The sequence below is a fragment of the Hemibagrus wyckioides genome, linkage group LG21 (genome assembly GCF_019097595.1).
Source record: "Hemibagrus wyckioides isolate EC202008001 linkage group LG21, SWU_Hwy_1.0, whole genome shotgun sequence".
In the NCBI taxonomy this organism is placed as follows: domain Eukaryota; kingdom Metazoa; phylum Chordata; class Actinopteri; order Siluriformes; family Bagridae; genus Hemibagrus; species Hemibagrus wyckioides.
In genome coordinates, this window is record NC_080730.1 from 8,078,590 (window position 1) to 8,105,158 (window position 26,569).

At 39.3% G+C, this 26,569-nt stretch overlaps 3 protein-coding genes across 6 annotated transcripts; 2 read left to right on the forward strand and 1 right to left on the reverse strand.

Annotated features, from left to right (window-relative positions):
- Positions 1-1,617: 1,617 nt before the first annotated feature.
- Positions 1,618-13,126, forward strand: dnase1l4.2 (deoxyribonuclease 1 like 4, tandem duplicate 2). 3 transcript variants are annotated; one of them, XM_058373958.1, is made up of 9 exons: positions 1,618-1,773; positions 2,422-2,511; positions 3,128-3,222; positions 3,337-3,423; positions 5,549-5,661; positions 7,209-7,321; positions 9,812-9,969; positions 10,115-10,211; positions 12,758-13,126. In XM_058373958.1, the coding sequence occupies exons 2-9, from the start codon at positions 2,431-2,433 to the stop codon at positions 12,866-12,868; spliced, it is 855 nt and encodes a 284-aa protein (XP_058229941.1). In that variant the 5' UTR covers positions 1,618-1,773; positions 2,422-2,430; the 3' UTR covers positions 12,869-13,126. The 3 variants fall into 3 exon arrangements, with proteins under 3 accessions (XP_058229941.1, XP_058229942.1, XP_058229943.1); XM_058373959.1 differs by having other exon boundaries at positions 1,669-1,773; positions 2,399-2,511; XM_058373960.1 differs by lacking the exon at positions 2,422-2,511 and having other exon boundaries at positions 1,674-1,773.
- Positions 13,127-14,803: 1,677 nt separating this feature from the next.
- si:dkey-222f2.1 (intermediate filament protein ON3) lies at positions 14,804-21,981 on the forward strand. 2 transcript variants are annotated; one of them, XM_058373956.1, is made up of 10 exons: positions 14,804-15,367; positions 16,600-16,808; positions 17,049-17,109; positions 18,471-18,566; positions 18,676-18,840; positions 19,045-19,170; positions 20,763-20,983; positions 21,123-21,169; positions 21,451-21,520; positions 21,694-21,981. In XM_058373956.1, the coding sequence occupies exons 1-9, from the start codon at positions 15,056-15,058 to the stop codon at positions 21,474-21,476; spliced, it is 1,263 nt and encodes a 420-aa protein (XP_058229939.1). In that variant the 5' UTR covers positions 14,804-15,055; the 3' UTR covers positions 21,477-21,520; positions 21,694-21,981. The 2 variants fall into 2 exon arrangements, with proteins under 2 accessions (XP_058229939.1, XP_058229938.1); XM_058373955.1 differs by lacking the exon at positions 21,451-21,520 and having other exon boundaries at positions 14,806-15,367.
- Positions 21,982-23,961: 1,980 nt separating this feature from the next.
- Positions 23,962-26,187, reverse strand: LOC131342509 (pre-miRNA 5'-monophosphate methyltransferase). Its single transcript, XM_058373495.1, has 2 exons — positions 25,743-26,187; positions 23,962-24,622 (listed from the first exon to the last, which is right to left on the reverse strand). Exons 1-2 carry the CDS (start codon positions 26,013-26,015, stop codon positions 24,053-24,055), a joined length of 843 nt encoding a protein of 280 aa, XP_058229478.1. The 5' UTR covers positions 26,016-26,187; the 3' UTR covers positions 23,962-24,052.
- Positions 26,188-26,569: the final 382 nt, after the last annotated feature.

Below are 26,569 nucleotides of genomic sequence, written 5' to 3' on the forward strand. Positions count from 1 at the left end.
ATAAAAAATTTATATAGCAGCTACAAGTTAAAATATTAGCAAAGACTAAAACATTTCCAACATTTCACAAACAACACTTTTAATGCTATAAGGACTTGAGTATTAAATTAAAAATAAATAAATAATCTTCAATATAAGAAATTCATGGTGTCATAGTTCATAAATAAGACAATAGATTCCAAAAATTTCATAAATAAGACAAAAAAAAAAATCACAACAAAATTATTAACCATGTTAAAATGAAATAATTTTAAATAAAATTCATTGATAAATTTTAACAGCAGTCGAACAAGGCATGACGCAAGTGAATCAACATAGTATAGTCTATAATGTAGGTTAAAAAAAATAAAAGGTGAGTGACAATAAACTGGGATGGTGATTCATAATAAAGTGGAAAAACAGGCATGAGTGAAAAAACTGGACTTTCACAAAAAGAGAAACAAGTCTTCGAACTTACAATAGGAACACTCATAATACGGCTTCTCGTTGAAACAAAGAAACAGCAGGGTGTAAATGGAACAGAAAATTAAGTGACTTAACACGAAATGGTTGCACACAATTGGCTAAACAAACGAATGACAGATCTACCTGGAAACACAAACAACAGCACACTGATTGACGAAAGAACACAAACGAACTGTACTTCAATCCACGTCAAACAGGCAGAAAGGGAGGACCTGTACATCAACCCCATGACATACACAGCATACAATCCACATGAACTGTTAATGACTTCTGCTCCTGACTTCATTAAGCAGTCAGGGACAAATGATCAATGATCTATTGATCCTAACTGTATTGGATAATTCCAATCATCCAATCATCAGTAATCATCAGTGTATTTCTATGGTCTGTTTAAGTATAATGTATTTAAATACAATGCTTAAAAAATGAAGGGAACACTTTACTTTACAGTTTATCGCTAAGTCAGTGAAACTTTAGAGATATCAGTCTGCTATCAGGATATCTGGAAGTGTGAACGTGACAACGGGGGTATAGGCAAAAGCAAGACAACCCCCTAAAAAGCGAATAGTTTCAAAGGTAGTGGCAACAGACAATTGCTCTTGATTGATTTGTCTCATGTGTTTTTTTAGGATCCCTGTTACTACTTCAAGTCAAGTCAAAGTCAAAGAAGCTTTATTGTCACTTCAACCATATATAGCTGATGCAGTACACAGTGAAGTGAGACAACGTTCCTCCTAGACCAAAGGTGCTACACATAAAGACAAAGTACAGCGACGTAGTCTTGTAGCATGAGGAACTATCTACAACCCAATCAGGTTGCACAGGTAGCCCAGCTCCATCAGGATGGCACATCCATACGTGCCGTTGGAAAAAAGGTTCTGTGTGTTCCTCATGCACAGTTTCAAAAGCATGGAGGAGATACACGGAAACATGCAATTACACAAAGAGAGCTGGACAGGGCATGAGGACCTTCATTTTCTCAGGACACTATGCTATTTTTTATTTTATACATATATTGTTTTTACTGTACAGCATAATAATATTGTATGCTGTTTCACCACAAAAGCAATTATGACTTTCAAATTTGACCAAAAGAACCCTTTCATGTGTTTTATATGAGACAAACATAGTTCCCATGACAGTCCACACCCACTGTGCAGTTCAGCAACCTTCAGTATGTAAAGCGTAGCAGAAGCGAGTTGGCTGTGGCTCAAATCCAGGAAGTAAACAATCTGCTCTACTCCGTCTGCTTCATACCCACAAAAGAAGCGGGGAAGTGAGCACACAAAACAAGAGGCAAGCATAACAGTAAGTGAGATTTCAGCGAGACTGTAATAGATTATCGAATTGCAATAGATCATGTATTACAACACCAGTAAAAACTAACTGCCCCCTGGCTATCATTTATCTTGAACTGTAGCTACTATGAATTATTCAGTGACTAGAATTAGCTAAGAAAATAGTAGAAGATGCATTTTGAAACTCTTTATTAAAGGGCTGAGTATAGTGATATATCTCTGTATTACTTTTAAGATTGTATTTTAAGATTGAAGATCTTAGTTTTGTTAATGAGTTGCCAATGTTCATGGAAGCTTGGGCTAATAATTAATCTATTACTGTTTCCTTTTAGTTTGAATGAATGTGCCCTAAATATCATACTATTGCTGTTTAGAATGAGCCGAGAGATGTGAAACTCTTGTGTTTCCTCTTGGACCAAGATGTGACATTGTGGTTAGAATTGCTTGAGTCTCTCGCACGGAAGGTTGTTTCCTGAGAATTTGCTTTTCTGCTTATGAAACAAATCTTTTGGAATTTGCGTTATTAATGAAGTACAGCAGAATTGTTGTACTTCACAACAGTGTGACGCGAGCTTTCAATCGCTTGTGAAATGGAAGTTATTACATGGAAGTTCTTTTCAATTACAGACCAGCAGATCTTTATCTTCTTTTTCTATAGACTATCATCATGAAGATTGCAGCCTTTAACATCAGGCGTCTCGGCTTAAGTAAGCTGTCAGATGAAAACATCGTAAAGTACCTCATAAAGGTAATTACATTAGCGCCGTTTTTATGAGTGTTTCGACGGAGATGTCGCAATGTTCTTTACATCACTTCCTGTTAATATCACAATACACACTGTATTTCTTCCAGACAAAATTCAATATATAATTACGGTCAATGAGGTTTTTAAATTTAGTGATATATAATTTTCCATAAAAATCACAAACAAGAAAGTAGCATCAAGTTTGCATTTCACTGGCGTATAAATTGCACTAAAATGTAAATTGGCTTGGCTGTAACCATTGGTTTTATAGCAGATATTTCAGTAAAGATTTCAGGAGAAAATCTTTGCCTTGTACTGGAAGAACAATCTTCTAAATCTGTTTATTGGTGTAATTTCTTGAATAAAATAACCATAACAAAAAGGGAAAAAAGATAATAATATATATATATATATATATATATATATACCTGACAGAACCTTGTAGAGGGTACAGTAAAAACTTTTATTTTTAAATTAAATTAATCATTAATAAATAATCTTGATTAATTTACATGCATTATTTTACCTTTTAAAACATACTTACTACAAATCATCTGTAATCTACCACTCCTATACCTGAAATTAAGGCGCTATTTCTTTTTTTTTTATGCCCATGTAGATTGTTTCGCGCTATAGCATAATTGTCATCCTTGAAGTAGTGGACAAGACAGGCAAGGCCATGGCTCAATTCCTGCAAAAGTTGAACAGCACAGGGTCTGTAAAACTGATCAATGCATACGTCCATATATTTTAAATATCAATGCCAAGAAAGACTGTCATGCTTTTATTCATTATTCTCCAAACACTGATCTATTTTTTGTTCGACAGTGCTAACAAGAAACGTCCCTACAGCATGGAATTGAGCTCCAGCCTGGGGCGCTCACTGTACAAGGAGCAATTTGCGTGTCTCTATAGGTGAATTTATATGTGTAGTATCACTATTGAAAGGAATAGCTCAAACAAAAAGAAGGAAAAAAGCAAAACAAAAAAGTTCCTGCATGCAAATAATTCAAACGAAAACATGCTTGTGATAACACACACTCACACACACAGGTTAGGACATGTTTCATGCACTTCAGCACCGAGATACATGTATATATATTTATCGTTGAGTTGCTAAGTATAACAAAGACGCAATTTTACGTTACTATATGCCACACAGGTCTAGCAAAAGCAAAACAAATGACGTTGAAAAGCTCAAAACAATAGGCTTGAATCGCTTCCTTAATTCTTCAAAGCTAGGGTTATAGGCATAACATTATGACTACTGACAGGTAAAGTGAGTAACACTGATTATCTCCTCATCGTGGGACCTGGGTGGGTGGGATATATTAAGCAAGGTCCAAATTGTGATGGCTAGACAACTGGATCAGAGCATCTCTAAAGTTGCTCTTGTGGGGTGTTCCCAGTCTGCAGTGGTCAGTTCCCGAAGGCTGGCCCGTGTGATCCGATCCAACAGACGAGCTACTGTTGCTCAAACTGCTAAAGAAGTTAATGCTGGTTCTGATAGAAAGGTGTCAGAATACACAGTGCATAATGGGTCAGGGCTGTTCTGGCAGCAAAAAGGGGGACCAGCACAATATTAGGCAGGTGGTCATAATGTTATGCCTGACCAGTGTATATATTTTTGTTAAAAAAACATTTCAATATCAATATATATATAATTATTGAGTTACAAGAGAGATATTCCTGAGTTTCTGAGAAATTCATAGCCCAGTTTTACAGCTTCCATCATCCCACCTGAAAGCATGCACACTAAAATGTCTAGTAGTTTAACAGAGATGTCATAACAGAGAAGTCTGAGTAGCTTGTATTAGAGTGCTAGCTGCCTCTGTTGCTTCACTGCTGTGGTTTTGCAGCAGACATGCAGCGTGCGGCATTGACAATCAGGTCAGAAAAAACAGAGAAGCTAAATGCTTTTCAGCTAATGGTCGAATGTGTAACATTAACACGCTAGTTAAAAAGACAGTGAGGTTTCTCTATACACTAGTTCACTATGACAGTTAGGTTAATGTGCACTAAAGAGTTTTTTTAATCTCATAACAGGTTTGTAATTCCGAGGAAACCACAACAACAGCAACAGATAATCACTGCCTCAAAGGATAAAATACTTGGGCTGCGTCCCAAACCGCATATTACGTTACTAAAAGGAACGCAGCAAAGCCTGCTGAAAGGATGGTGTTTTTATTCCTGCATCTGGCAGCCAGCAGGTTTAAATATAGTTTATTATCACTCCACATGTTAATCAGATTTAGGTAGGAGGCGTGGCCCCAAATTTCGAACGTAAAACTGGGACAACTGCAAATAGTACCATTTACAAACAAGTGGTATTCAGAAGTGCAAAAACAGCCTTAAGCCCGTCCATTACTCGTTATCTATATTTAGTCTTAGTGCCAATACAAGTCTAAACAAGCATGTCTCGGTTGATTGAACGAACTTGAAACTAGGCAGAAAGTTATGTTTTATTCCCTTTCTTTTCTTTTCTTTTCTTTTCTTTTCTTTTCTCTCTTCTCTTCTCTTCTCTTCTCTTCTCTTTATTTTCCTTTCCTTTTCTTTCTGTCCCTTTCTCTTCTTTTCTTTTCCTTTCTTTTTTATTTTCCTTTCCTTCTTCATGCAAGTACATGTAATCAGTCAGATATAAGGCTTCTAGGACAAAAACAGCAGTGATGCATTTCCAGCATTAGTAACTGCCTGGTCAGGGCCATTATGGGTTTACAAATGTTTGTAGTTTATCAATATTGTAGGAAACAGGACCGACTATATTACTTAAAAGTATTGTGTGCAGGTGCAAACAGAAAATAACAAACTGTCTGAGAGGTATTTAATAAAATGTGGGTTAGCATATTCAAATTGCATGCCAAGTGTTTATAATTATGACTGGCAGATTCACTTGCAGTTTTTTTTAAATAAATATATTCTTGCCATCATGTTAACACTATGATAAAGATACACGTTGTTTCTGTATGACTGTGTACTCATGTTGAAAGATGTTCAGTGAAATAGAGGAAATAATTTTGACATTCTGTGTTACATGTATTAGATCAGACGAGGTCAAGCTGATTGACACATACCAATATGAAGACAACCAGGCAGGAGACGAGGACGCCTTCGCGCGAGAGCCCTTCATTCTGCGCTTCAGATTATCTGACAGAAGTAATGATTCACATTCGAGTTAAATGAATGAATTAAATGCATTGTTTCTTTATATAAGTATTATATTTAAAGTGCAGCAGCTTAAGCTCTGGTGCTTTTGACTGAATGGCTGTATTCAAATCCCAGGACTGCCAAAGAGCCCTAAAAGGAAACTCCTTGCAATTGTCACATTATAGCTGAAGTCAGAAATCATTACAGTTGAAGTCTCCACATGAGGAAGATTCATATTTCTAGATTCAAGATTTTATGTGTCATGTACACACTTATGTATCATATTCAACTGAAAACCCAGCTTAGTCCACCTTAGATGGTGCAAATAAATAAACTACATTTAGATAGATAGATAGATAGATAGATAGATAGATAGATAGATAGATAGATAGATAGATAGATAGATAGATAGATAGATAGACTTGCAAATTAAATGGAAAAAAATAGAAATAGAAATAGAAATGAAATGCGATACACTATATTGCCAAAAGTTTTGGGACGCCTGCCTTTACATACACATGAATGTAATATGGAGTTGGCCTGCCCTTTCCACAAGGTTTAGGAGTGTGTTTATGGGAATTTTCTGACCATTCCCCTAGAACTGCATTTGTGAGGTCAGGCACTGATGTTGGATGAGAAGGTCTGGCTCACAGTCTCTACTCTAATTCATCCCAAAGGTGTATCTATCGGGTTGAGGTCAGGACTCTGTAAAGTTCCTCTACACCAAACTCACTCATCCTTGTCTTTATGGACCTTGCTTTATGCACTGGTGTGCAGTCATGTTGGAACAGGAAGGGGTCATCCCCAAACTGTTCCCACAAAGTTGGGCGCATGAATGTCTTGGTATGAAGCTGAAGCATTAAGAGTTCCTTTCACTGGAACTAAGGGGCCGAGCCCAACCCCTGAAAAACAACACCTGGGTTCAATGATTTGGAAGGGTGTCCCAAAACTTTTGGCAATGTGCAACAGGTTATATGTTAACTGCAGTAACATGATGTGCAATTATGTTACATATAGTAACAGTACAAAATGTGCAAACATTACAGAATGGAAATTGGTCTATTAAAGTGATATATTAAACATGCAGCTGAGAAAGAAACCAAATATTCCATTTTAAACCAAATGTCACTGATTGACCACACAACATTTTATGGCCCTGAATTTTGCTTCCTTAGTTCCACACAGGAGCTACAAGGACTTGCAGATAACAACTGATTGATTCTTCTAGATACCAGTTTAACATTTTTGCTAACTGGTTCTGTATTTCATTTCTGCCAAAGTATCACTTTAAAGGCATTATCCCATTGATTTTAAAAAACAAAAATGCTGATCATTGTTGAAGATAAGCTAAAGATAAACACGTAGAGCTGGGGAAAAAAAAGAATTCCCCTTATCTGAATCTTTGAAAAGAATAGAGAGGTAAACATTCTGTCTTTTTGACCAAACCAGGACAAGAGAGAAACATTTGGTACATTCAGTACATTTTAAAATGACGTCAAGAATGCAAACGTGTCCTAACTTGTTTGTGGTGTGTGTGTGTGTGTCTGTGTTTCTAGTGATAAATGACCTGGTATTGATTCCGGTCCACACAAAGCCCAAAGACTCACAGAAAGAAATAGATGAGTTGTATGATGTGTGCATGGCTGTCACTGAGAAGTGGAAGACTAACGTGAGTAAAATACTCTAAATATCCTGAATGGAAAACTGGTCACTGAAAGAGTTTAAAGACACTTTGTTAATTTATTATTATTTTTAATGGTTAAACCCTAAAATATTCAGTGCAGCATTTCTGAAGTTTTTTTGTCATTAAATTTAAGAGACAATCAGGGTATGTAGTGCAAGTGAGGGCCAGGTACTATAACTGTACATTCAATTCCTTCTGGGAAGTTTTTTTTAAAGAATTGGGAAGTCGTAATTATGACATCAGATGCATTCAAGTCACTTGACGCATATGGAGCAATTATGGACGTGTGCCTTGTCTTAATTAACTACAAAAAAATACACTCTATCTAGAAAACGAAGAGCAAAGAATGCACATCGGGCATGATTATGATTTTAATCAACTGTTAATCAATCAGTCAAGCCACTGTAAACTTTATCATTACATATTATATTGTAATCATACATTACTATCATATTTTGTGCAGACAATTAACTTTCTTAAATTGAAACCAGCTTCTGAGATACACTATATTGCCAAAAGTATTCGCTCACCCATCCAAATAATCAGAATCAGGTGTTCCAGTCACTTCCATGGCCACAGGTGTATAAAATCAAGCACCTAGGCATGCAGACTGTTTTTACAAACATTTGTGAAAGAATGGGTCGCTCTCAGGAGCTCAGTGAATTCCAGCGTGGAACTGTGATAGGATGCCACCTGTGCAACAAATCCAGTCGTGAAATTTCCTCGCTCCTAAATATTCCACAGTCAACTGTCAGCTGTATTATAAGAACGTGGAAGTGTTTGGGAACGACAGCAACTCAGCCACGAAGTGGTAGGCCACGTAAACTGACGGAGCGGGGTCAGCGGATGCTGAGGCGCATAGTGCGAAGAGGTCACCAACTTTCTGCAGAGTCAATCGCTACAGACCTCCAAACTTCATGTGGCCTTCAGATTAGCTCAAGAACAGTGCGCAGAGAGCTTCATGGAATGGGTTTCCATGGCCGAGCAGCTGCATCCAAGCCATACATCACCAAGTGCAATGCAAAGTGTCGGATGCAGTGGTGTAAAGCACGCCGCCACTGGACTCTAGAGCAGTGAAGACGCGTTCTCTGGAGTGACGAATCGCGCTTCCCATCTGGCAATCTGATGGACGAGTCTGGGTTTGGCGGTTGCCAGGAGAACGGTACTTGTCTGACTGCATTGTGCCAAGTGTAAAGTTTGGTGGAGGGGGGGATTATGGTGTGGGGTTGTTTTTCAGGAGCTGGGCTTGGCCCCTTAGTTCCAGTGAAAGGAACTCTGAATGCTTCAGCATACCAAGACATTTTGGACAATTCCATGCTCCCAACTTTGTGGGAACAGTTTGGAGCTGGCCCCTTCCTCTTCCAACATGACTGTGCACCAGTGCACAAAGCCAAACCAAAGGTCCATAAAGACATGGATGACAGAGTCTGGTGTGGATGAACTTGACTGGCCTGCACAGAGTCCTGACCTCAACCCGATAGAACACCTTTGGGATGAATTAGAGCGGAGACTGAGAGCCAGGCCTTCTCGTCCAACATCAGTGTGTGACCTCACAAATGCGCTTCTGGAAGAATGGTCAAAAATTCCCATAAACACACTCCTAAACCTTGTGGACAGCCTTCCCAGAAGAGTTGAAGCTGTTATAGCTGCAAAGGGTGGACCGACGTCATATTGAACCCTATGGATTAGGAATGGGATGTCACTTAAGTTCATATGCGAGTCAAGGCAGGTGAGCGAATACTTTTGGCAATATAGTGTATGTAAACGTTCAATTTAGATACATTTACTGCATCCACCATGTTTTCTTACTGACACGCCCCCCCCCAACTTAGAAAATCTCAGAGCTCAAAGAAAATTCAGTTTTCTCCCACTCGTAATTACGACTTTGTGCTGACATTTTATGTTGGTTCAACTCGTAAATACGATCTTTCCGACATGACTTGAATGCACCATGATTTACGACAGACTATATGAGAGTGAGTTATTATTAAGCAGTTATTAATCAATTAAGAAAAAAATAAAGTTTTCAAACGACAAGGCGAAAACACACAAGCAAAAAACACTATACATTTTTTGATGCTGAGCGAGTTTTAATCAGATTGCTTTTACTTATCCATTGTTTGCAGTCTTGAAAAAATTTCACTGTCAAAATGAACTATTTTTTGTATATTTATTTCTATTTTTCTTTCTTTTTTACTTAATTAAAACCCAACAGGCAGAAACTTTAATTCTTTCTTCTTTAAAATAATAAAATAATAAATAATTATTAAAATAAAATACTAATAAAATAATTTGTTTAACATTTTGGTTTATTAATAGACCAATTAAAGAAATTTTTTACTTGTATTTATGCCATATTGGCATTACATATATGAAATACACCCTGAACAAGTCTTATTTTCAGTGAATCTGAATCCTATAATGAAGTCAAAATCAGTAAATATCATGAAATGAACATGTATACATGCCTTACAGAATATAATGATGCTGGGGGACTTTAATGCAGATGGTGCGTACGTCTCCAAGAAGAAGATGAAAAAGATCAGGATCCGTGGTGACCCAGACTTCCACTGGCTGATAGGGGATGATGTGGACACCACAGCCAGCCAGTCCAACGACCATACATACGACAGGTTTCATACAATTTTATCCCAGCTTGTCAATATTACTGCTTAATCTTGTTAAATTAACATTAATAGCTGCCATTTGGAGGACAAATGAAACTGTATACCTTTGTACTTCATTCTGTAATCCTTTAATAACTGAACATTCCTGTAGGATTGTGGTGTACAAGGACAAGCTGTTGAAGGCAGTAGTGTCGAAATCAGCAAAACCCTTTAACTTCCAAGACGCCTATAAGCTGTCGGAGGAAACGGTAAGAGCATCAAAACGCATGCAATATCAGAATCACTTTAGAGTCTTCATTACAGTTATAGCTTGGTATGAAACTGAGGCTAAAAAGGAAATAGGGTGTCCTTGACTTTTGCTTTTGAGCAAATTACCACTTGTTTTCCTTGCACATTTCAGGAAGTTGAAGAAATCTGTCCATAAAAACTCAATTACTTACAAATAATGAATGCTATAAACAAACAGTTTGGTTGTCTAGTTGGTCATTTATATATTAAGAAAGAAATATACTGTATTTAACTTTCTAACCTTGCTTTATATTGTGATGCTTTTTTTTATTTTGCAAAGATTATAAAAGCATTACATAATACACCGATCAGCCATAACATTATGAGCACTGACAGGTGAAGTGAATAACACTGAGTATCTCCTCATCATGGCACCTGTTAGTGGGTGGGATATATTAAGCAGCAAGTGAACATTCTGTCCTCAAAGTTGATGTTAGAAGCAGGAAAAATGGGCAAGAGTAAGGATTTGAGCGAGTTTGATGAAGGGCCAAATTGTGATGGCTAGACCACTGGATCAGAGCATCTCCAAAACTGCAGCTCTTGTGGGGTGTTCCCGGTCTGCAGTGGTCAGTATCTATCAAAAGTGGTCCAAGGAAGGAACAGTGGTGAACCGATGAGAGGGTCATGGGTGGCCAAGGCTCACTGATGCACATGGGAAGAGAAGGTTGGCCCATGTGATCCGATCCAACAGACGAGCTACTGTTGCTCAAATTGCTGACAAAGATAATGCTGGTTCTGATAGAAAGGTGTCAGAATACACAGTGCATCACAGTTTGCCGCGTATGGGCCTGCACAGCCGCAGACCAGTAGCTCAAGACCAAGCAGCAACAACTTGGCCTCCAAATTCCCCAGATCTCAATCCAATTGAGCATCTGTGGGATGTGCTGAACAAACATGTCCAATCCATGGAGGCCCCACCATACAACTTACAAGACTTAAAGGATCTGCTGCTAACATCTGGGTGCCAGATACCACAGCACACCTTCAGGGATCTAGTGGAGTCCATGCCTCAATGGGTCAGGGCTGTTTTGGCAGCAAAAAGGTGACCAACACAATATTAGGGAGGTGGTCATAATGTTATAGCTGATCGGTGTAAATTAGCTATAATAGTTAGTTAACAAATTTGATCAGTCTGCCTCAAAATATCTAAAATCTTTGGAGCTAAAAAAACTATTCTCACAATTTATGTTAGATATTTACAGTAATTGGTTTAGTAGCAAGTTTTTAATGATCTAACATGAAGGAAATTCAGCCAACATAAGCCAGACTGATTTATTAATAGATATTTAGACACAGATGTTAGTGTGACTAGACGAGTGAAGAGACAGTGATGAAGGATGTGTTTAATTGCTGTGAGGGGATTTCACCTTGGGTGATGAGACAGAGCCTGATGTGGAGGATGCTGATAAGGGTTTTAACTTATTCCCTACTCTGAATTTATATTTCTTTAAAATTGAGAAGTAGTGAGAAGTAAAATTAAGTATGTACACTCACTATCCATTTTAATAGGAACACCTGTACATTCACTCAGTTATCTAATCAGCAAATCCTGTAGCAGCAGAAGTGCATGAAATCATGCAAATACAGGTCTATAGCTTCAGTTAATTTTCACATCAAACATCACAATAGAAGGAAAACATTATCTCTAGGACCTTAACGCTGGTATTGTTGTGTGTGAAATTCCCAGGAGATCAGCAGTTTCTGAAATACTCAAACCAGCCTACAAACATGTTAAAAAACAAAACGTTACAGTCGCTGAGATCAGTGTTTCTCTTCATGCTGATGTTTGACGTGAACATTAACTGAAGCTCTTGAGCTGTATATAGTATTTATGCATCATGCTGCTGCCACATGATTGCTCATTTATGCAGTTGCTCCTATTAAATTGGACAGTAAGTGTATGTAGCGGTGGGGATATGTGTCATTGGACTTGAAATGAAATCTTTAAATGCGGTGAATATTATCTCCTTTTTGGGGGTTATAAAATGGTTTAGTCTTACTTCTGATTGAGACAGACAAAAAATAACACATTTTTAGTTCCATAACTATATATATGTATATATTCAAATTTGATCATGTAAAGGGTTTTCCCCAGGGTGTCACATATAATGGGATTAAAGGTCAAGGCAGAGCTCTCCACACGTCTGGTGAATTTCCGTAATTCCTTTCCCGGACTTGCTACAAACAATATGTATCACTAATCCAACACCAGGGCCAAACCTCAGTGTTTACAATATCTAGTGTTTCTTTTCCAGTCATCCAGTCTACCACAAGCACATTCTCTATAACTAACCATGCTATTGTTTTTGTTTGTGTGTGTGCATGTGCATGTGTGTGTGTGGTATTCTGTTTATAGCAGGCTTCTAGCACAGAACTTCATCTTTCATCCCAGTTAAAAGCAGAACAAGTCCATATTTTAACCAAGACAAGAATGTCTAGCTAATATTTCTCACATGATAAAGTTTCTGTTACACTTTAAAGAACCGAATGCTTGTGTCTTCATTAGGCTCTGGAGATTAGCGATCATTATCCAGTGGAGGTGAGTCTGAAGAAGAAGAAGAAACCTGTAACAGGACCCAAAAGCCAGTCAAAGGCAGTGAAGCGCAAAGCAAGCTAATAAGAAGGAATGTGACTGAAGGAACCACTATTATTTTAGATATTTTAAGTAACAGGGATTTTGAATGATGTATGAAGTAAAGGCAGATTTTTGTGTACAACACATAAACACACGTTGCCTTATTACAGTTTATTATGAACTCCTGTGTACTGATACTGTATGTTTTTAATGGTGCAGTTATATTTTTTTGTTTTTGCTTGTACTGTGTGATTTTGTCATTGTTTGACAGACATGACAAATAAAACTGATCTTCAGAAACTGCTGCTCTCCTTGGATTTACATGCATAATCTCAAATGTTTAGCAAATAGTGCTATTAGCAAAAAATCAAATAAAATCGATCCTTACATTCATGACATTTGGCAGATGCCTTTATCCACAGCAACGTACATTTATCTCATTCATACAACTAAGTAGTTGAGTTGAGTTAAAGGCCTTGCTCAGGGGCCTAGCAATCGTGGCCGTGGAATAAATTAAGTTAATCATTAAATCATTAAATCAATCAAGTCTACACTAACTAACTAACTCAAAAATCCAGCAGAGGACCATCTCACGTTCCATTAATATCGACCAAGAACAGGAATCTAAGTTCTTGAAGAATCCAGAGCCAATCCTGGGCATGAAGTGGGAATAGACTTATCACAGGGCAGCACATAAATTCACAAACTCATACATTTACATTATCCTTTTTTATGGCATTTGGCAGACACACTTCTTCAGAGTGACCTAAATTTATCTCATTTATACAACTCAGCGGCCCAGCAGTGACAGCTTAGCAATATTGGGATTTGAACTCAGAACTTTCCAATTCAGGGACAAATTACCTGGAGGTTTACTGAGGTTTGGAGGAAACTAGTCAACTTGGATGAAACCCACATAGACACAGAGAGAACATGCGAAACTCTACACTGATGGTATCCAGAGCATGGGGTTAAACCAGGTGACCACTGTGACTCCCTTCCCCAACAGACAACTAAATAATTAACTAAACTCTGCAAACAGATGTCTGATGTATAATTTCGTTACTGGCTCCCTGTTGTCAAGAATTAGTTTGCGGTCATTAGAAAGTAAGACAACGATCAGTTCATCGCAGTTAGAAGGTTGTTTGTTCAAATTTTTAGAATTTCTTCTTATAATACATTTTGTTGTCAGTTTATTAGGTACACCAGTGTAGTAACTAGGCATCAGTATTCTGGTATTTGGGCTCCATTTCCATTTGCAACTATGATTCCTTAATTTTCCTGCTCATGAAATGATATATCCGTTTTTTGATACATCATTTTGAGCTTTGGACTGCGTGCTCCTCTGTGGTACTTTTAAATTAGTACAGCATAATACTGTTCTAGTGAGAGAGAGAGAGAGAGAGAGAGAGAAATGGGGTAAAGGGAAAGAAAGAGAGTGAGAGAGAGAGAGAGAAAGAGAAGAAAGAGAGGGGGGTGGGAAATGGGGTAAAGGGGGAGGGAGAGAGAGAGAGAGAGAGAGAGATGGTGTAAAGGGAGTGAGAGAGAGAGAGATGGTGTAAAGGGAGTGAGAGAGAGAGAGAGAGAGAAAGAAAGAGAAATGAGGTAAAGGGCAAGAAAGAAAGAAAGAAAGAAAGAAAGAAAGAAAGAAAGAAAGAAAGAAAGAAAGAAAGAAAGAAAGAAAGAAAGAAAGAGAGGGGGTGGGAGATGGGGTAAAGGGGGGGAGAGAGAGAGAGAGATGGTGTAAAGGGAGTGAGTGAGAGAGAGAGAGAGAGAGAGAGAGAGAGAGAGAGAGAGAGAGATGGTGTAAAGAGAGAGAGAGAGAGAGAGAGAGAGAGAGAGAGAGATGGTGTAAAGGGAGCGAGAGATGGTGTAAAGGGAAAGAGAGAGAGAAAGAAAGAGAGAGGGAGGGAGAGAGAGAGAGAGAGAGAGAGAGAGAGAGGGAGGGAAGTCGCAGGTGTAGGAATGGGTGTATGTAAATTATGTGGGTGGATGTGGAGCGGAACGGAGCGAGTGTGTGTGCTCCCTGTTCCTGAGACAGGAGACCCATAGTGAGCAGACTGTCTTTCTTCTGCGCATGTGCATCCACTGAAACAGGTTTTGCAACATCTCTCTCACTCCACCCAAATCCCGGGATTTAAAAGCTCACTCAGGTCAGGCTTCCTGCACTTCCACAACATCTCCTGTAGCATCCTCAGCTTGGAGCCATCCGTCCATCATTTCTTCACCATGAGTTTGAGAAGCAAGAGGATCAGTTCAAGCAGCTCTGTAAGGAGCAGTGGGAAGCTTGGCGGCTATGGCGGCTATGGCGGCTATGGTGGCTATAGCACCGGGTTTAGTACAATGTCCCTTGGAGCTTTGTCACCCAGCTTCAGCACCAGCAGCACCTACTTGGGCGCCCCCATATCCAGCATCTCGGTCAACAAAAGCTTGCTGGCTCCCCTCAACCTGGAGATCGACCCCAACCTCCAGATGGTGCGCACTCAGGAAAAAGAGCAGATGAAATCTCTTAACAACCGCTTTGCCTCATTCATCGATAAGGTAAGACTTGGGCTATTGCTCCAAGAGAGTAAAAAAATTGCCATTAAAGCAGTTGAAATGTTTTCAGGAATTTGTACAAAAGAATAGCAAGCATGTAACCTAATGAAGTCTGGTAAAAGATGGCTACAAGGTGGACAAGAACCTTTCTTTCCTTTACATCATCGACATTTCTACTGAAAGTAACACATGGTTTAAAGGGCTGCTTCACAATGGTGGTATTGTACTTCAGGACTATGACGCCAAAGTTGGAGTGAAATTGTTGACCCCATTCCTTTTTAAAAGGATACTTAGTTCTCGACATCTAAGAAGCCCAAGTGTTCTTAGACAAGAGCGATTTGCTCGACACTGCTGGAAAGCACATGAAAACGATAGTTGAGCTTTAGCACCATGGCCCTTTTTTGTAAAGCTGGACTGTAACCTGATAAAAAAAAACAGGTCAGGCTTGGCCGAGTCACCTAAGACACCACTATCCCTGAGAGCATGAAGAGAACCTTTGTGTGCCTGGGGACAATGGCAACCCAATCCCAGGGGCCCCCTGGACTGAAACAGAGACTTTTACTGATACTAGTTAGGGCCAAAGGGGTGTCTCTAAGTACTGGCCTCAGATCAGTGTTCAAAAAAGAATGAGATTAGCTTTGAAGAGAGGTGGCTGATCTATGTGCATGCCTTTTACCATCTAGCACTGCCATGCAAGTAACTGAGGGATAATGTTGCTCCATTAGTGTTACTAGTCTGGCACAACAGCCATAAATTAAACCAGTCTTGGTTTTTAATATGTGTGATGGACCAAGGGACCCATTTAAAACCATGGAATCCAGCTTTATAAACAGCATCTCAATAACAGAAGATGTTCACTACAGCTAGAGTTACACATTGATGAAGATAAATCACAAGGCAGTAAATAACACATGCATGTCATTTTAAAGCCTCAACCACCTCCACCTAATGACCTATACGAAGTGTAACCAGAGTCAATGCATCTTTGATCTGTTTGGCACCACACCAAACTTTATCTTTCAGTAAGGCTATAAGATACTACTGATAATAACAGAACAGACCTCGGGGAAAACAATGAGTCTTTATGTTTCGGCTGCACGGACTAACAGAGCAAGAAGAAATGCTTTTATTTTGGATGACTTCCTAATTCTAGTGCCCAAAAAAAACCCGATGAAAATATGAACCTAGCTTCAAATATCACAAGCTTTCACTATGGTCTGTGTTTCTGTCCTCAGGTGAGGTTCCTGGAGCAGCAGAACAAGATGCTGGAGACCAAGTGGGACGTTCTGCAGAGTCAGACCCCAGGCAGGTCTAACATCGAGCCCATGTTTGAGGCTTATATGGCCAACCTGCGCAGACAGCTTGATGTGGTCAACAATGACAAAATCAAGCTGGATGGAGAGCTGAGAAACATGCAGGGGCTGGTGGAAGACTTCAAGCACAAGTATGGTTCTCGGTTAAAATGAACAGGAACTATAAATGTAGGAATATTAGGCTTGACTAAATGCATGCATGTAAACTATATGCATGTATTTATACTGAATACTGTAATGTACTCTATGGTAAAGAACTATACTGAAAGATGTCCTAATAGTCTGTACAAAAAATATATATATTTCATATAACAGACTAGCTCTGTATCCACAGTAATCCCTCCCTTCCATTTCTGTTGGCTTTGGCTCAGGTACGAGGACGAGATCAACAAGAGAAACAACCTAGAGAATGACTTTGTGATTCTGAAAAAGGTTTGATTCCACCAGTGTCTTCTCAGGGAACACATTAGCACAAAAGAGGCTTTTGTGCACTTTAGGTCTGATCCTACTACAATGGGCCATTGGGTAAATTAGGCACCAAGGGACAAGAGTAAACTCTACAGTGTGATACAGTCTGCTTTCCTCAAACAAGTCAACAAAAGAGCCACAGTAAAAGTGGCCCAGATGAATATTTATAAAAGCTGGAGCCTATAAATATTATATCTTTTCCAACAAAAACATGGGTGGGGTTAGAAATGATATATCCAAGGGATGCCAAACGAACACATATCGCCTCTGGTACTGTAAATGTAATGCTAGAAATCCGATCTAAAGTGTGATTCGTTACTGCAAGACAAGTATACGTGTGACTTTTCTAGCATTACATATCACAAACATGAATATTTCCATGTCGTGTAAAAGTCAAACCAAACACAGAAATGCTTAAATATTCTAGGATAATGCAAGCAAAAACATAAGTTAAAATTACTAATGCAAAAAAAAAAGTGTTCAAAGCATTTGACTAATTTTGCAGTTAACATAATGATCGCATTATTTTATTATCCGTAAACATGTCTGTAAGCGAGAGAAGCTTTTGGCGAGAAGTTGCTGAACTAGGTCACTTGTCCCTCAACTTCTGTAACACAAGTACCTCAGGGATAATGTTGCTTCATTAGTGTCACAAGCCAGCACTCTAGCTTTTAACATGTTCGATGGACCAAAAAGTACCTTCACCTATCTCCATAAAACCGATAAATGCACAGAATTAAGTTTTGCGGTAGTAAGTGTAAGTTTGTCTACAACAAACAAAGCTCACGAGGTATAAATATACAAGCTAATTTGCAAAGACAAACAACACAAATGTTTGATTTCATAGCCTGAAGAACAAGTTCTCTACAATGGATGATTCTCTACCAGACACCACACCTAGGCTTATATCGTATGAGAGATAATGACAGCCCTCATGGGAAGTATCAAACCCCTTCCTGTCTAACACACTGAAAGAGATATGAATGTTATCAAATTGGCCTTATTTATTAGCTCCGCTGTTCAATCAATGGATTTCGTCCATTTTTTCAGCTTCATACAGTCCATAGATTTGCTCTCTCCCAGCTTCCAATATGCCTTTGGGAAAGCTGAGCAGAAAGAGCTGCAGATTGAAGAACATCTGATCTTACTTATCTAATCAGTTGGTTTAAGTCTTCCAGTGACTGGTGAATTGTATCAGGTGTGCTCTTGCTTTGTTGAAATGAAAACCTGCTAGTAGTAGAGGTATGCTGGGAAACCATATATATAGTATATATATAGTCCTTTTAACCTGAAGACAGATCTACAGATTAATGAACTCTTTTTAGGATGTAGATTCTGCATACCTGGTGAAAGCTGATCTGGAAGACAAAGTGGGTGCTCTGACTGATGAGATCAACTTCCTAAAGACTATTTACGATGAGGTAACACATCCAGACTTCTCTATAGTACAATAAGAGTGATGTAAATGAATCAGAATTGGACTGAATTGAATTGTAGAATAGGAAGGTCATTTTCGACTTTATGATGCAGGAACTGCGTGAGATGCAGTCCAGCATCAAGGACACCTCCGTTGTAGTGCAGATGGACAACTCCCGCAACCTCGACATGGACCAGATTGTGGCCGAAGTCAAGGCCCAATATGAGGAGATTGCAGCCAAAAGCCGTGAGGAAGCTGAGGCCTGGTACAAGTCTAAGGTATGAAGAGCTCTGAGTAGTTGACTACTTCTACAATTCCTACTTATTGTTATACATGGATTAAAATGTCCAGTACGTTCATTAATCTGGTTGTAGGCATCCGTACAAGTCGAATCTTTACACAGTATCAGAACATGTTTAACATGCAGTTATTGCGACATAAACTGGAGATATCCAGCATGAGTTTTTTTGTTCTATCTCCAGTACGATCAGATGGCCAGCCAGGCCACCCAATACGGGAACGAGCTGAGGAACACCAAGGCTGAGATTGCTGAGCTCAACCGCATGATCAGCCGTCTGCAAAGCGAAATCGAGTCCATCAAGGCCCAGGTGACACAATGAGACTTTCCTAGAGCAGAAAATGTTTTTCCATTGAAGAATTAATCCTTTAATCGGTCACTACAACAATTCCCACTTCATTCTCTATCTGTCTGGTAAATAAGTCCACTTAACAAACTCAACAGATAACCTCATAATAACAAATAATTTCGTACAAATGGTCGGTTTTTAAACATCTTTTTTTTCTTCAAATGATTAAATATTTTCTAGAAAATTCATCTAAGCTAGTAGTCAAACACATACCATGCAGCACTGGCTTACCAGAAGAACAAGAGCATCTAATTTACATGGAAATCTTTCTAAATCAAGCACTTTATTATTCAGTACAATCAAGACTATAGTCTTTAGATCTAATTTAGGGTTATTTTCTATAAGTCCATCAAACAAGGAGGTAGGATATTGGGTATGATATGGGAGAAGAACTTTTCTAACCTTTCCCAAGTCTTACATGTAAGAAGCAAACAAATACATCCTGCTCATTTTCTTTCCACAAGGTGTCCATGAGCCTATAAAAGGCCACTTTTAATAATTTATCATGCCAGTCTCATTTCCTCCCATTATAGCTGATTTAGTATTTTCCTCAATATCACACAGGAAATCAATTAAATCCTTCTGGTATAGCTTTTTATCTTCCTTTGTCAGGCCATGTGCTAAATCGCTGGCAGGATTCTCCGCCCGCTTGACCAATTAGAAAGAGAAGGGTCACTGAAATTCAGTACAGAGATCTGACTGAGCAGCTTTATCCTGTGATGAAACATTTCAATACTGGTAGGAGTAGAGTGTTCCAGTAAGACTCCGCCCATATCCATAGGTCATGAGGGTTCAGTGATTGGTTTGATGAGGATTGAATTTAACAAATATGGGAAATATTGGAAAATTGAAAGTTTAGAGAATTGGAAATATGGGAAATGTGCTCCAAGCTGTCCTGATGGTCTGCTCACAGAAGTCCACAACCTTACCCAGAAAACTCACACAGCAGTTTATTTGAATTTGTTACCTCTACCTATTTGCCCTATTTAGTTCCCACCGGTGCAGGATCTTGGCAAATTCCCTCACTTTCAACACGTAAAAGCTACTTGAATAAAAGCTCCCCCTTGTGGACAATCTTTTACCTAAAAAACATGAGTGAGTTACACCGATCAGGCATAACATTATGACCACTAACAGGTGAGATGAATTACACTGATGATCTCCTCATCATGGCACCTGTTAGTGGGTGGGATATATTAGGCAGCAAGCGAACATTTTGTCCTCAAAGTTGATGTGTTAGAAGCAGGAAAAATGGGCAAGCGTAGGGATTTGAGCGAGTTTGACAAGGGCCAAATTGTGATGGCTAGACGACTGGATCAGAGCATCTCCAAAACTGCAGCTCTTGTGGGGTGTTCCCGGTCTACAGTGGTCAGTATCCATCAAAAGTGGTTCAAGGAAGGAACAGTGGTGAACCGGTGACAGGGTCAAGGCTCATTGATGCACGTGGGGAGCGAAAGCTGGCCCCTGTGATCTGATCCTGTTGCTCAAATTGCTGAAGAAGTCAAAGCTTGAAGACGTCATTCATTCAAACCGAATATTGCTCTTGCTTCCAGCGCACAAACATGGAGAACCAGATCGCTGAGGCAGAGGAGCGTGGTGAGCTGACTGTGAAGGAGGCCAAAGCTCGCATCAGAGACCTGGAGGAAGCGCTGCAGAGAGCCAAACAGGACATGGCACGCCAACTGCGGGAGTACCAGGAGCTCATGAACGTTAAGCTGGCACTGGACATCGAGATTGCCACTTACAGGAAGCTGCTGGAGGGCGAGGAGGACAGGTGAGACAGCTTATGGAGAGCTTTCTAACATAACATGCCTGAGCTTAGAGACCAGGACGGGTAATATTACAACAAGTGAAAAGTTTAAAAGAGTAATTGTATTCTCTCTCCCTCCCTCTCTCCCTTTTTTTTTTTAAAGAATTGGACAGCAGGCCATTGTCAACATTCAATCCATTCCCAGTTTCAGTAAGTATCAAGCTTTCCTATTAAAGAAGTAACCAAATTTTCCACAAATGGAACGTAGAAAGAAGTGTTTTCTGTTTACAGTTATTAATATTTTTATAGCTTTAGACACACTCACCTCAAAAGATGTCATTTGGCTCAGTAATAAGATTTCTATCCAAACCATAAGATTAGAATATATATGTAATAAAAATAAATAAGTAAATGACAGAGAACATGCTGCTTCGCTGGTTCAATGGTTAGTACCTGTGCTTTTAGCTCTGCGATGTCCTGTGTTTTTTTAGACAGCAGTATGTCGTACAGAGTCTGAAACCATAAAGCAAGTTGGTTTGAAATCGCTAAAGATATTTTGAGGTGAGTGATGCTAAACCCTGAGCCTAGGAGCTTCCTATAAAACAAACATTAGCAACAGTGGCGCTAAAGCTTTAGAGCAAAAACTAAAAAAAAAAAAAGGGGGTTCAAAAGTGGGGAAATTTGTGTTTTACATGAAACATGAAAATGATGTCTTTTGTTTTTCCCCATTCCAGGCTCTAAAGGAGTAAACAGCTACCAGCAGTTCAGCTCTCCATCCCCTAAAATACTGATCAAAACCACGGAGATTAGAGACAACACCAGATTCAGTACACACTGAAGTGTCACTATAAACTACACGGTATCAAGTAGCTTAAAGAAACTGTAGGTTAGGACGTATAAAAGAAACTATCTCTGTATGCATTTTCTGTATTAATAAAACAAATAAACCTGATATTAGAAATACTCTAGCAGTTAAAGAGTTGTGAAAAATAAACAGTGTGTGAAAGGCGTCTTTTATTACACCTGAGTGTTATTTTTATTCATTTATTCAACTAAGCATTTGTTCATATCCCCTATTTTAGGGGCTTATCATGAACCTGTGATAGTTGACGTTAAAGGAACAGTTTTTATTTACCTACAGTTTTTGCATTTGAGCTAAGAGAGTGCAGTAGTTCCTTGTACATGGTCCTGGTCAGAGTAACACTGGATCCAGTGCCTACTGATGGAACACCAGGTGTGAGGCAGAAGAGACTCCAGTTCATCGTTTGGACCTTAATTAGGGATGCCAATCCAGACACCCTTATCTAAAACCACTTACATTTTTATCTCATTTTATACAAATGACCAATTAAGGGTTAAGGGCCTTGCTCAGGGACCCATCAGTGCCAGCTTGTTGGACCTGGGATTCAAGCTCAGAACCTTCTGAGCAATAATCCAGTGCCTTAACTACTGAACTCCCCAGTGTATACCTTTCTACATACCTGCATCTGGAGAACCTAAACGCTTACATACACAGAAAATGCATTTGTGCAGTCAGTGCCCCAAGCTCAGGGATCCTGGTACTATTAGGTGCCACTTACCTGACCTCTGATAACCATCCAGCCATCCATCCATTTCTGTACCATCCTACACAGGGAGCCTAGCTCAGGGTACAAGTTAGGAAACACTCTATACAGTGTGTAAACCCTCACAGGGCACAATCACACACACCCATTCATATTCATACACTACAAACAAATTAGAGTTACCAGTCAGCCTACAATGTCTTAGGACTGGGGAGGAAACCCCTGAAGCATAGGGAAAACTTCCTGAACACACACACAGAGCAGAGGCAGGAATCGTACCCTGAGCCCTGAAGGTGAGAGGCAAATGTGCTAATCACTAGACCACTGTGCCTCCTCCCTCTCATATTAAGAGCAGATATTTAAAATTTTTTATTCTTTTTAAATCCAGTGTATATGGTTTTCCTTTTCCTTCAGAACTACAGGAGTATTCCTTTCTGTGTGCTCATTTTCTTAACAAGGTGTCCATGACCAATCTATAAAAGGCGACTTTTGATCATTTATCATGGCAGTTTGCATCCTCCAGCTATAGCTGGTCTAGTATTTTCTTCAGGAAATCCATTATATCCTTCTCACCACCCTAACTGGTACACCTTTGTTAGGCCATGTGTTAAATTGCTGGCAGGATCCACCACCCGCTTGTTCAGTACAGAGATCTGACTGAGCAGCTTTATCCAATGACGAAACATTTCAATACTGGTAGAAGTGGTGTCTTCCAGGATGACTCCGCCCATATCCATAGGACACAAAGGCTCAGTGATTGGTTTGAATTATGGTATGAATTATATGCTATGGCTTTCACACTTATCAGTCACTAAACCAAACTGAACAAATATGGGAAATATTAGAGAATTGGAAATATGGGAAATGTGCTCTGAAGCTGTCCTGATGTTTTGCTCACAGAGGTCCACAACCTTACCCAGACAACTCACACAGCAGTTTATGTGAATTTGTTACCTCTCCATATTTACCTTGCTTAGTTCCCACTGGTGCAGGTTCATTGCAAGTTTCCTCATTTTTGACAAGCTACTTGAATAAGAGCGCCCCCTTGTGGACAATCTTTTACCTAGACACGTGGACAAAATTGTTGGTGCCCTTCCATTAAAGAAAGAAAGACCCACAATGGTCCCTGAAATAATTGACAAAGTAATAATTAATAAAATGTACTGAAAAACTGACTAATGGAAATCAGACCTTGCTTTTGAATTGTGGTTCAACAAAACAAACTAATGAAACTGACCTGGACAAAATTGATGGTACCCCTAAAAAAGATCGAAAATAATTTGCCCATAGGGACATAAACTAAAGTGTGTCCTGTATTATTATTATTATTATTATTATTATTATTTCAGTGGCCATTGGGTTGGGTTTTTATTCCTTTAATGGAAGGGTACCATAAAAAGGTTTTGGAAAGTGTTCATGTGAGATCATTCACAAAAGAAATGGCACAATGGCTTTATTTTTGCCTTAGAATTTCATTTAAAATTAATCTACAAGGCCTACATAAAATTTTGTTTCTTGTCACAACAGGTTACTGGTCACTGCATCGTCGTCTCTTGAACAATAAAAGGCTCCGGTCCCAGGATGTACTACCAAAACTCTGAACCAGCTCCATTCCACACTGCTTTTCTAAATGCTCTTTAGCTTGAGCTGCCATATCCCCACGGATCTCCAGAGTCTTAAAGTGGTCAAAGTCACTGCGTCCGAGCTTCCGTAACCGTCGAGCAGCCGAGCGATAGCATTTCCACGGCTGTGCCTCCAGTAACAGGCACTTGCTGACTGAGGCGAGCCGTGAGAGGAAAGCTAATAACGCAGCATCTCCGTGATTCAGGTGAACCCACATTGTTACAGCAAAACAGGAACACAGGTGAAAGCGACTGAGGCCAAACTTCTTCAGATAGGAAGCAAGTTCAGTGTGGCTGTCCTGACTGGTGATATCAAGTGGAATAAACTGAATGTTTTGGGGGAATGGGTTAGAGTTTTGGGCCCGCAGGATTAAGTTCTCGTCCAGGTCAAATCCAAGTAGGTGAATCCTTTTGGAACGGTCACTTTCAGATGGCTGATCTTGAAGAAGATGTTTATAGAGGGCAATAGATAAGTCCTGGTACAGAGCAAAAATGGGGCAAGGTGAAAAAGATCAGTCTAAATTACAACAACAATGTATAAAACATACTTTTTCATTCACCAATCAGGCATAACATTATGACTACCTGCCTAATATTGTGTTGGTCCCCCTGTTACTGCCTAAACAGCCCTGACCCACCATGCACTGTGTATTCTGACACCTTTCTATCAGAACCAGCATTAATTTCTTCAGCAATTTGAGCAACAGTAGCTCGTCTGTTGGATCGGATCACATGGGTCAGCCTTCGCTCCCCACGTGCATCAGTGAGCCTTGGCCGCCCATGACCCTGTTTCCGGTTCACCACTGTTCCTTCCTTGGACCACTTTTGATAGATACTGACCACTGCAGACCGGGAACACCTCCACAAGAGCTGCAGTTTTGGAGATGCTCTGATCCAGTCGTCTAGCCATCACAATTTGGCTCTTGTCAAACTCGCTCAAATCCTTACGCTTGTCCATTTTTCCTGCTTCTAACACATCAACAAAATGTTCACTTGCTGCCTAATATATCCCACCCACTAACAGGTGCCATGATGAGGAGATAATCAGTGTTATTCACTTCACCTGTCAGTGCTCATAATGTTATGCCTGATCGGTGTATTTGCGGATAAATTGCACCTGTAATAATGAATATAGGTAAAAAATGAAATAAACTGCCTTCTCTTAAAACTCACTCTCGCTGTAAACGTTTATTATCTGGAAGCGGATCGGTTTGTGCTGAGTGGTGATAAGGAAGTGAGAGAGCAGGGAAGACTGCGTGATTAAAGCGCTGCTGCATCGCTCGCTTTAGGCAGAGATGAAACAAGAACTAACAGGTACCAGAATCAGTAGGCAAGGTATGGTGGATAATGATGGAACTTGATAACCAAATAGACATGTTGATGAAACTGATAAGAAAGGTAGAGAAAATCAAATAAAATTAAATCAAGACACACAGTATGGTGTTTGAGACCATTTTTGTTCTGTAAAATTGCATTTTCTATAAGAATTTAATTGTGTCTGGTCATTTTTTGGGCCTATAATTACTACAAAAAAAATGTAAACAGAAAAACTTTTATTTAATTATTAAATTGAGTTAGATTGTTCAGGTTTCTCACCCCGGAGTTACAGCCCACATCGAGCACCAGCACCGGCTCTCTGTCCGGCTGATATCCCACATCCTCCAGCAGAGAGCTCGGGATCAAACTCAGACGATTCTCTGGCGGATTAAATGTATAATAATTTATAAAATTTCCATATGGAGCAGCTCCGGGATCCTCTTTCTTCTCAGCTGTTTCTGGACATGTGTGTTTACTACTGGGAGCCTCCATTTTGGTGCGTCTTGAAAATAATTCCCCTCTGTGAAAATATTTTATTATTGGATTATGCATAAAATAGCATTTAAAATTGGCATTAAATCAAAATCACATAGATTAATAGTTGCTGCCTTACTTTAATGAAAGTTGGATAGATAAGATGCTACGGATAAAAAAAAACAATCATATATATATATATAAAAACGCGTTCATGAAGTTTGTCCCTTCTGATTATCCGTAGTATAACCAGGAACTGGTGCATGTGTAGCTGGCTGACATTGAACTTTTCCTGAAGCGGCGTTTTAACCATCATTTGGAGTTAAATCGAGTAAATAAACAGGTGAGTGGTGTATCGGGAAAATAATTTCAAATGTATTGTTTTGGTTATTAGGATAGTCGAGACAGATTGTCTATTTAAAGCGGTTGCTAGGTGATCTTCAGCTCGCGCACATTTATAGTCCAGGATAATTCTCGATAACAATGTATTTAGTCTTATTTTACACTTAAAATGATCCTGAAAGGGTTAAGACAGATTCGTAAGACACCAAATACGATGGTATACCTGAAATAAGAAACAAAAACAATTTTTCTAATGACTCAACCTGTACTGGTTTTGTATTTATACCTGG

Bases quoted from the DNA above. Each gene is read 5' to 3' on its own strand.
- dnase1l4.2 (XM_058373958.1), top strand. From the start codon at position 2,431: ATGAAGATTGCAGCCTTTAACATCAGGCGTCTCGGCTTAAGTAAGCTG. The intron at 2,512-3,127 runs GTAATTACATTA...ATGCCCATGTAG, and splicing joins TCGTAAAGTACCTCATAAAG to ATTGTTTCGCGCTATAGCAT. The intron at 10,212-12,757 runs GTAAGAGCATCA...TGTCTTCATTAG, and splicing joins ATAAGCTGTCGGAGGAAACG to GCTCTGGAGATTAGCGATCA.
- si:dkey-222f2.1 (XM_058373955.1), top strand. From the start codon at position 15,056: ATGAGTTTGAGAAGCAAGAGGATCAGTTCAAGCAGCTCTGTAAGGAGC. The intron at 16,809-17,048 runs GTATGGTTCTCG...GCTTTGGCTCAG, and splicing joins GTGGAAGACTTCAAGCACAA to GTACGAGGACGAGATCAACA. The intron at 20,984-21,122 runs GTGAGACAGCTT...TTTTTTTTAAAG, and splicing joins CTGGAGGGCGAGGAGGACAG to AATTGGACAGCAGGCCATTG.
- LOC131342509 (XM_058373495.1), bottom strand. From the start codon at position 26,015: ATGCATAATCCAATAATAAAATATTTTCACAGAGGGGAATTATTTTCA. The intron at 24,623-25,742 runs GTGAGAAACCTG...GCTCTGTACCAG, and splicing joins ATGTGGGCTGTAACTCCGGG to GACTTATCTATTGCCCTCTA.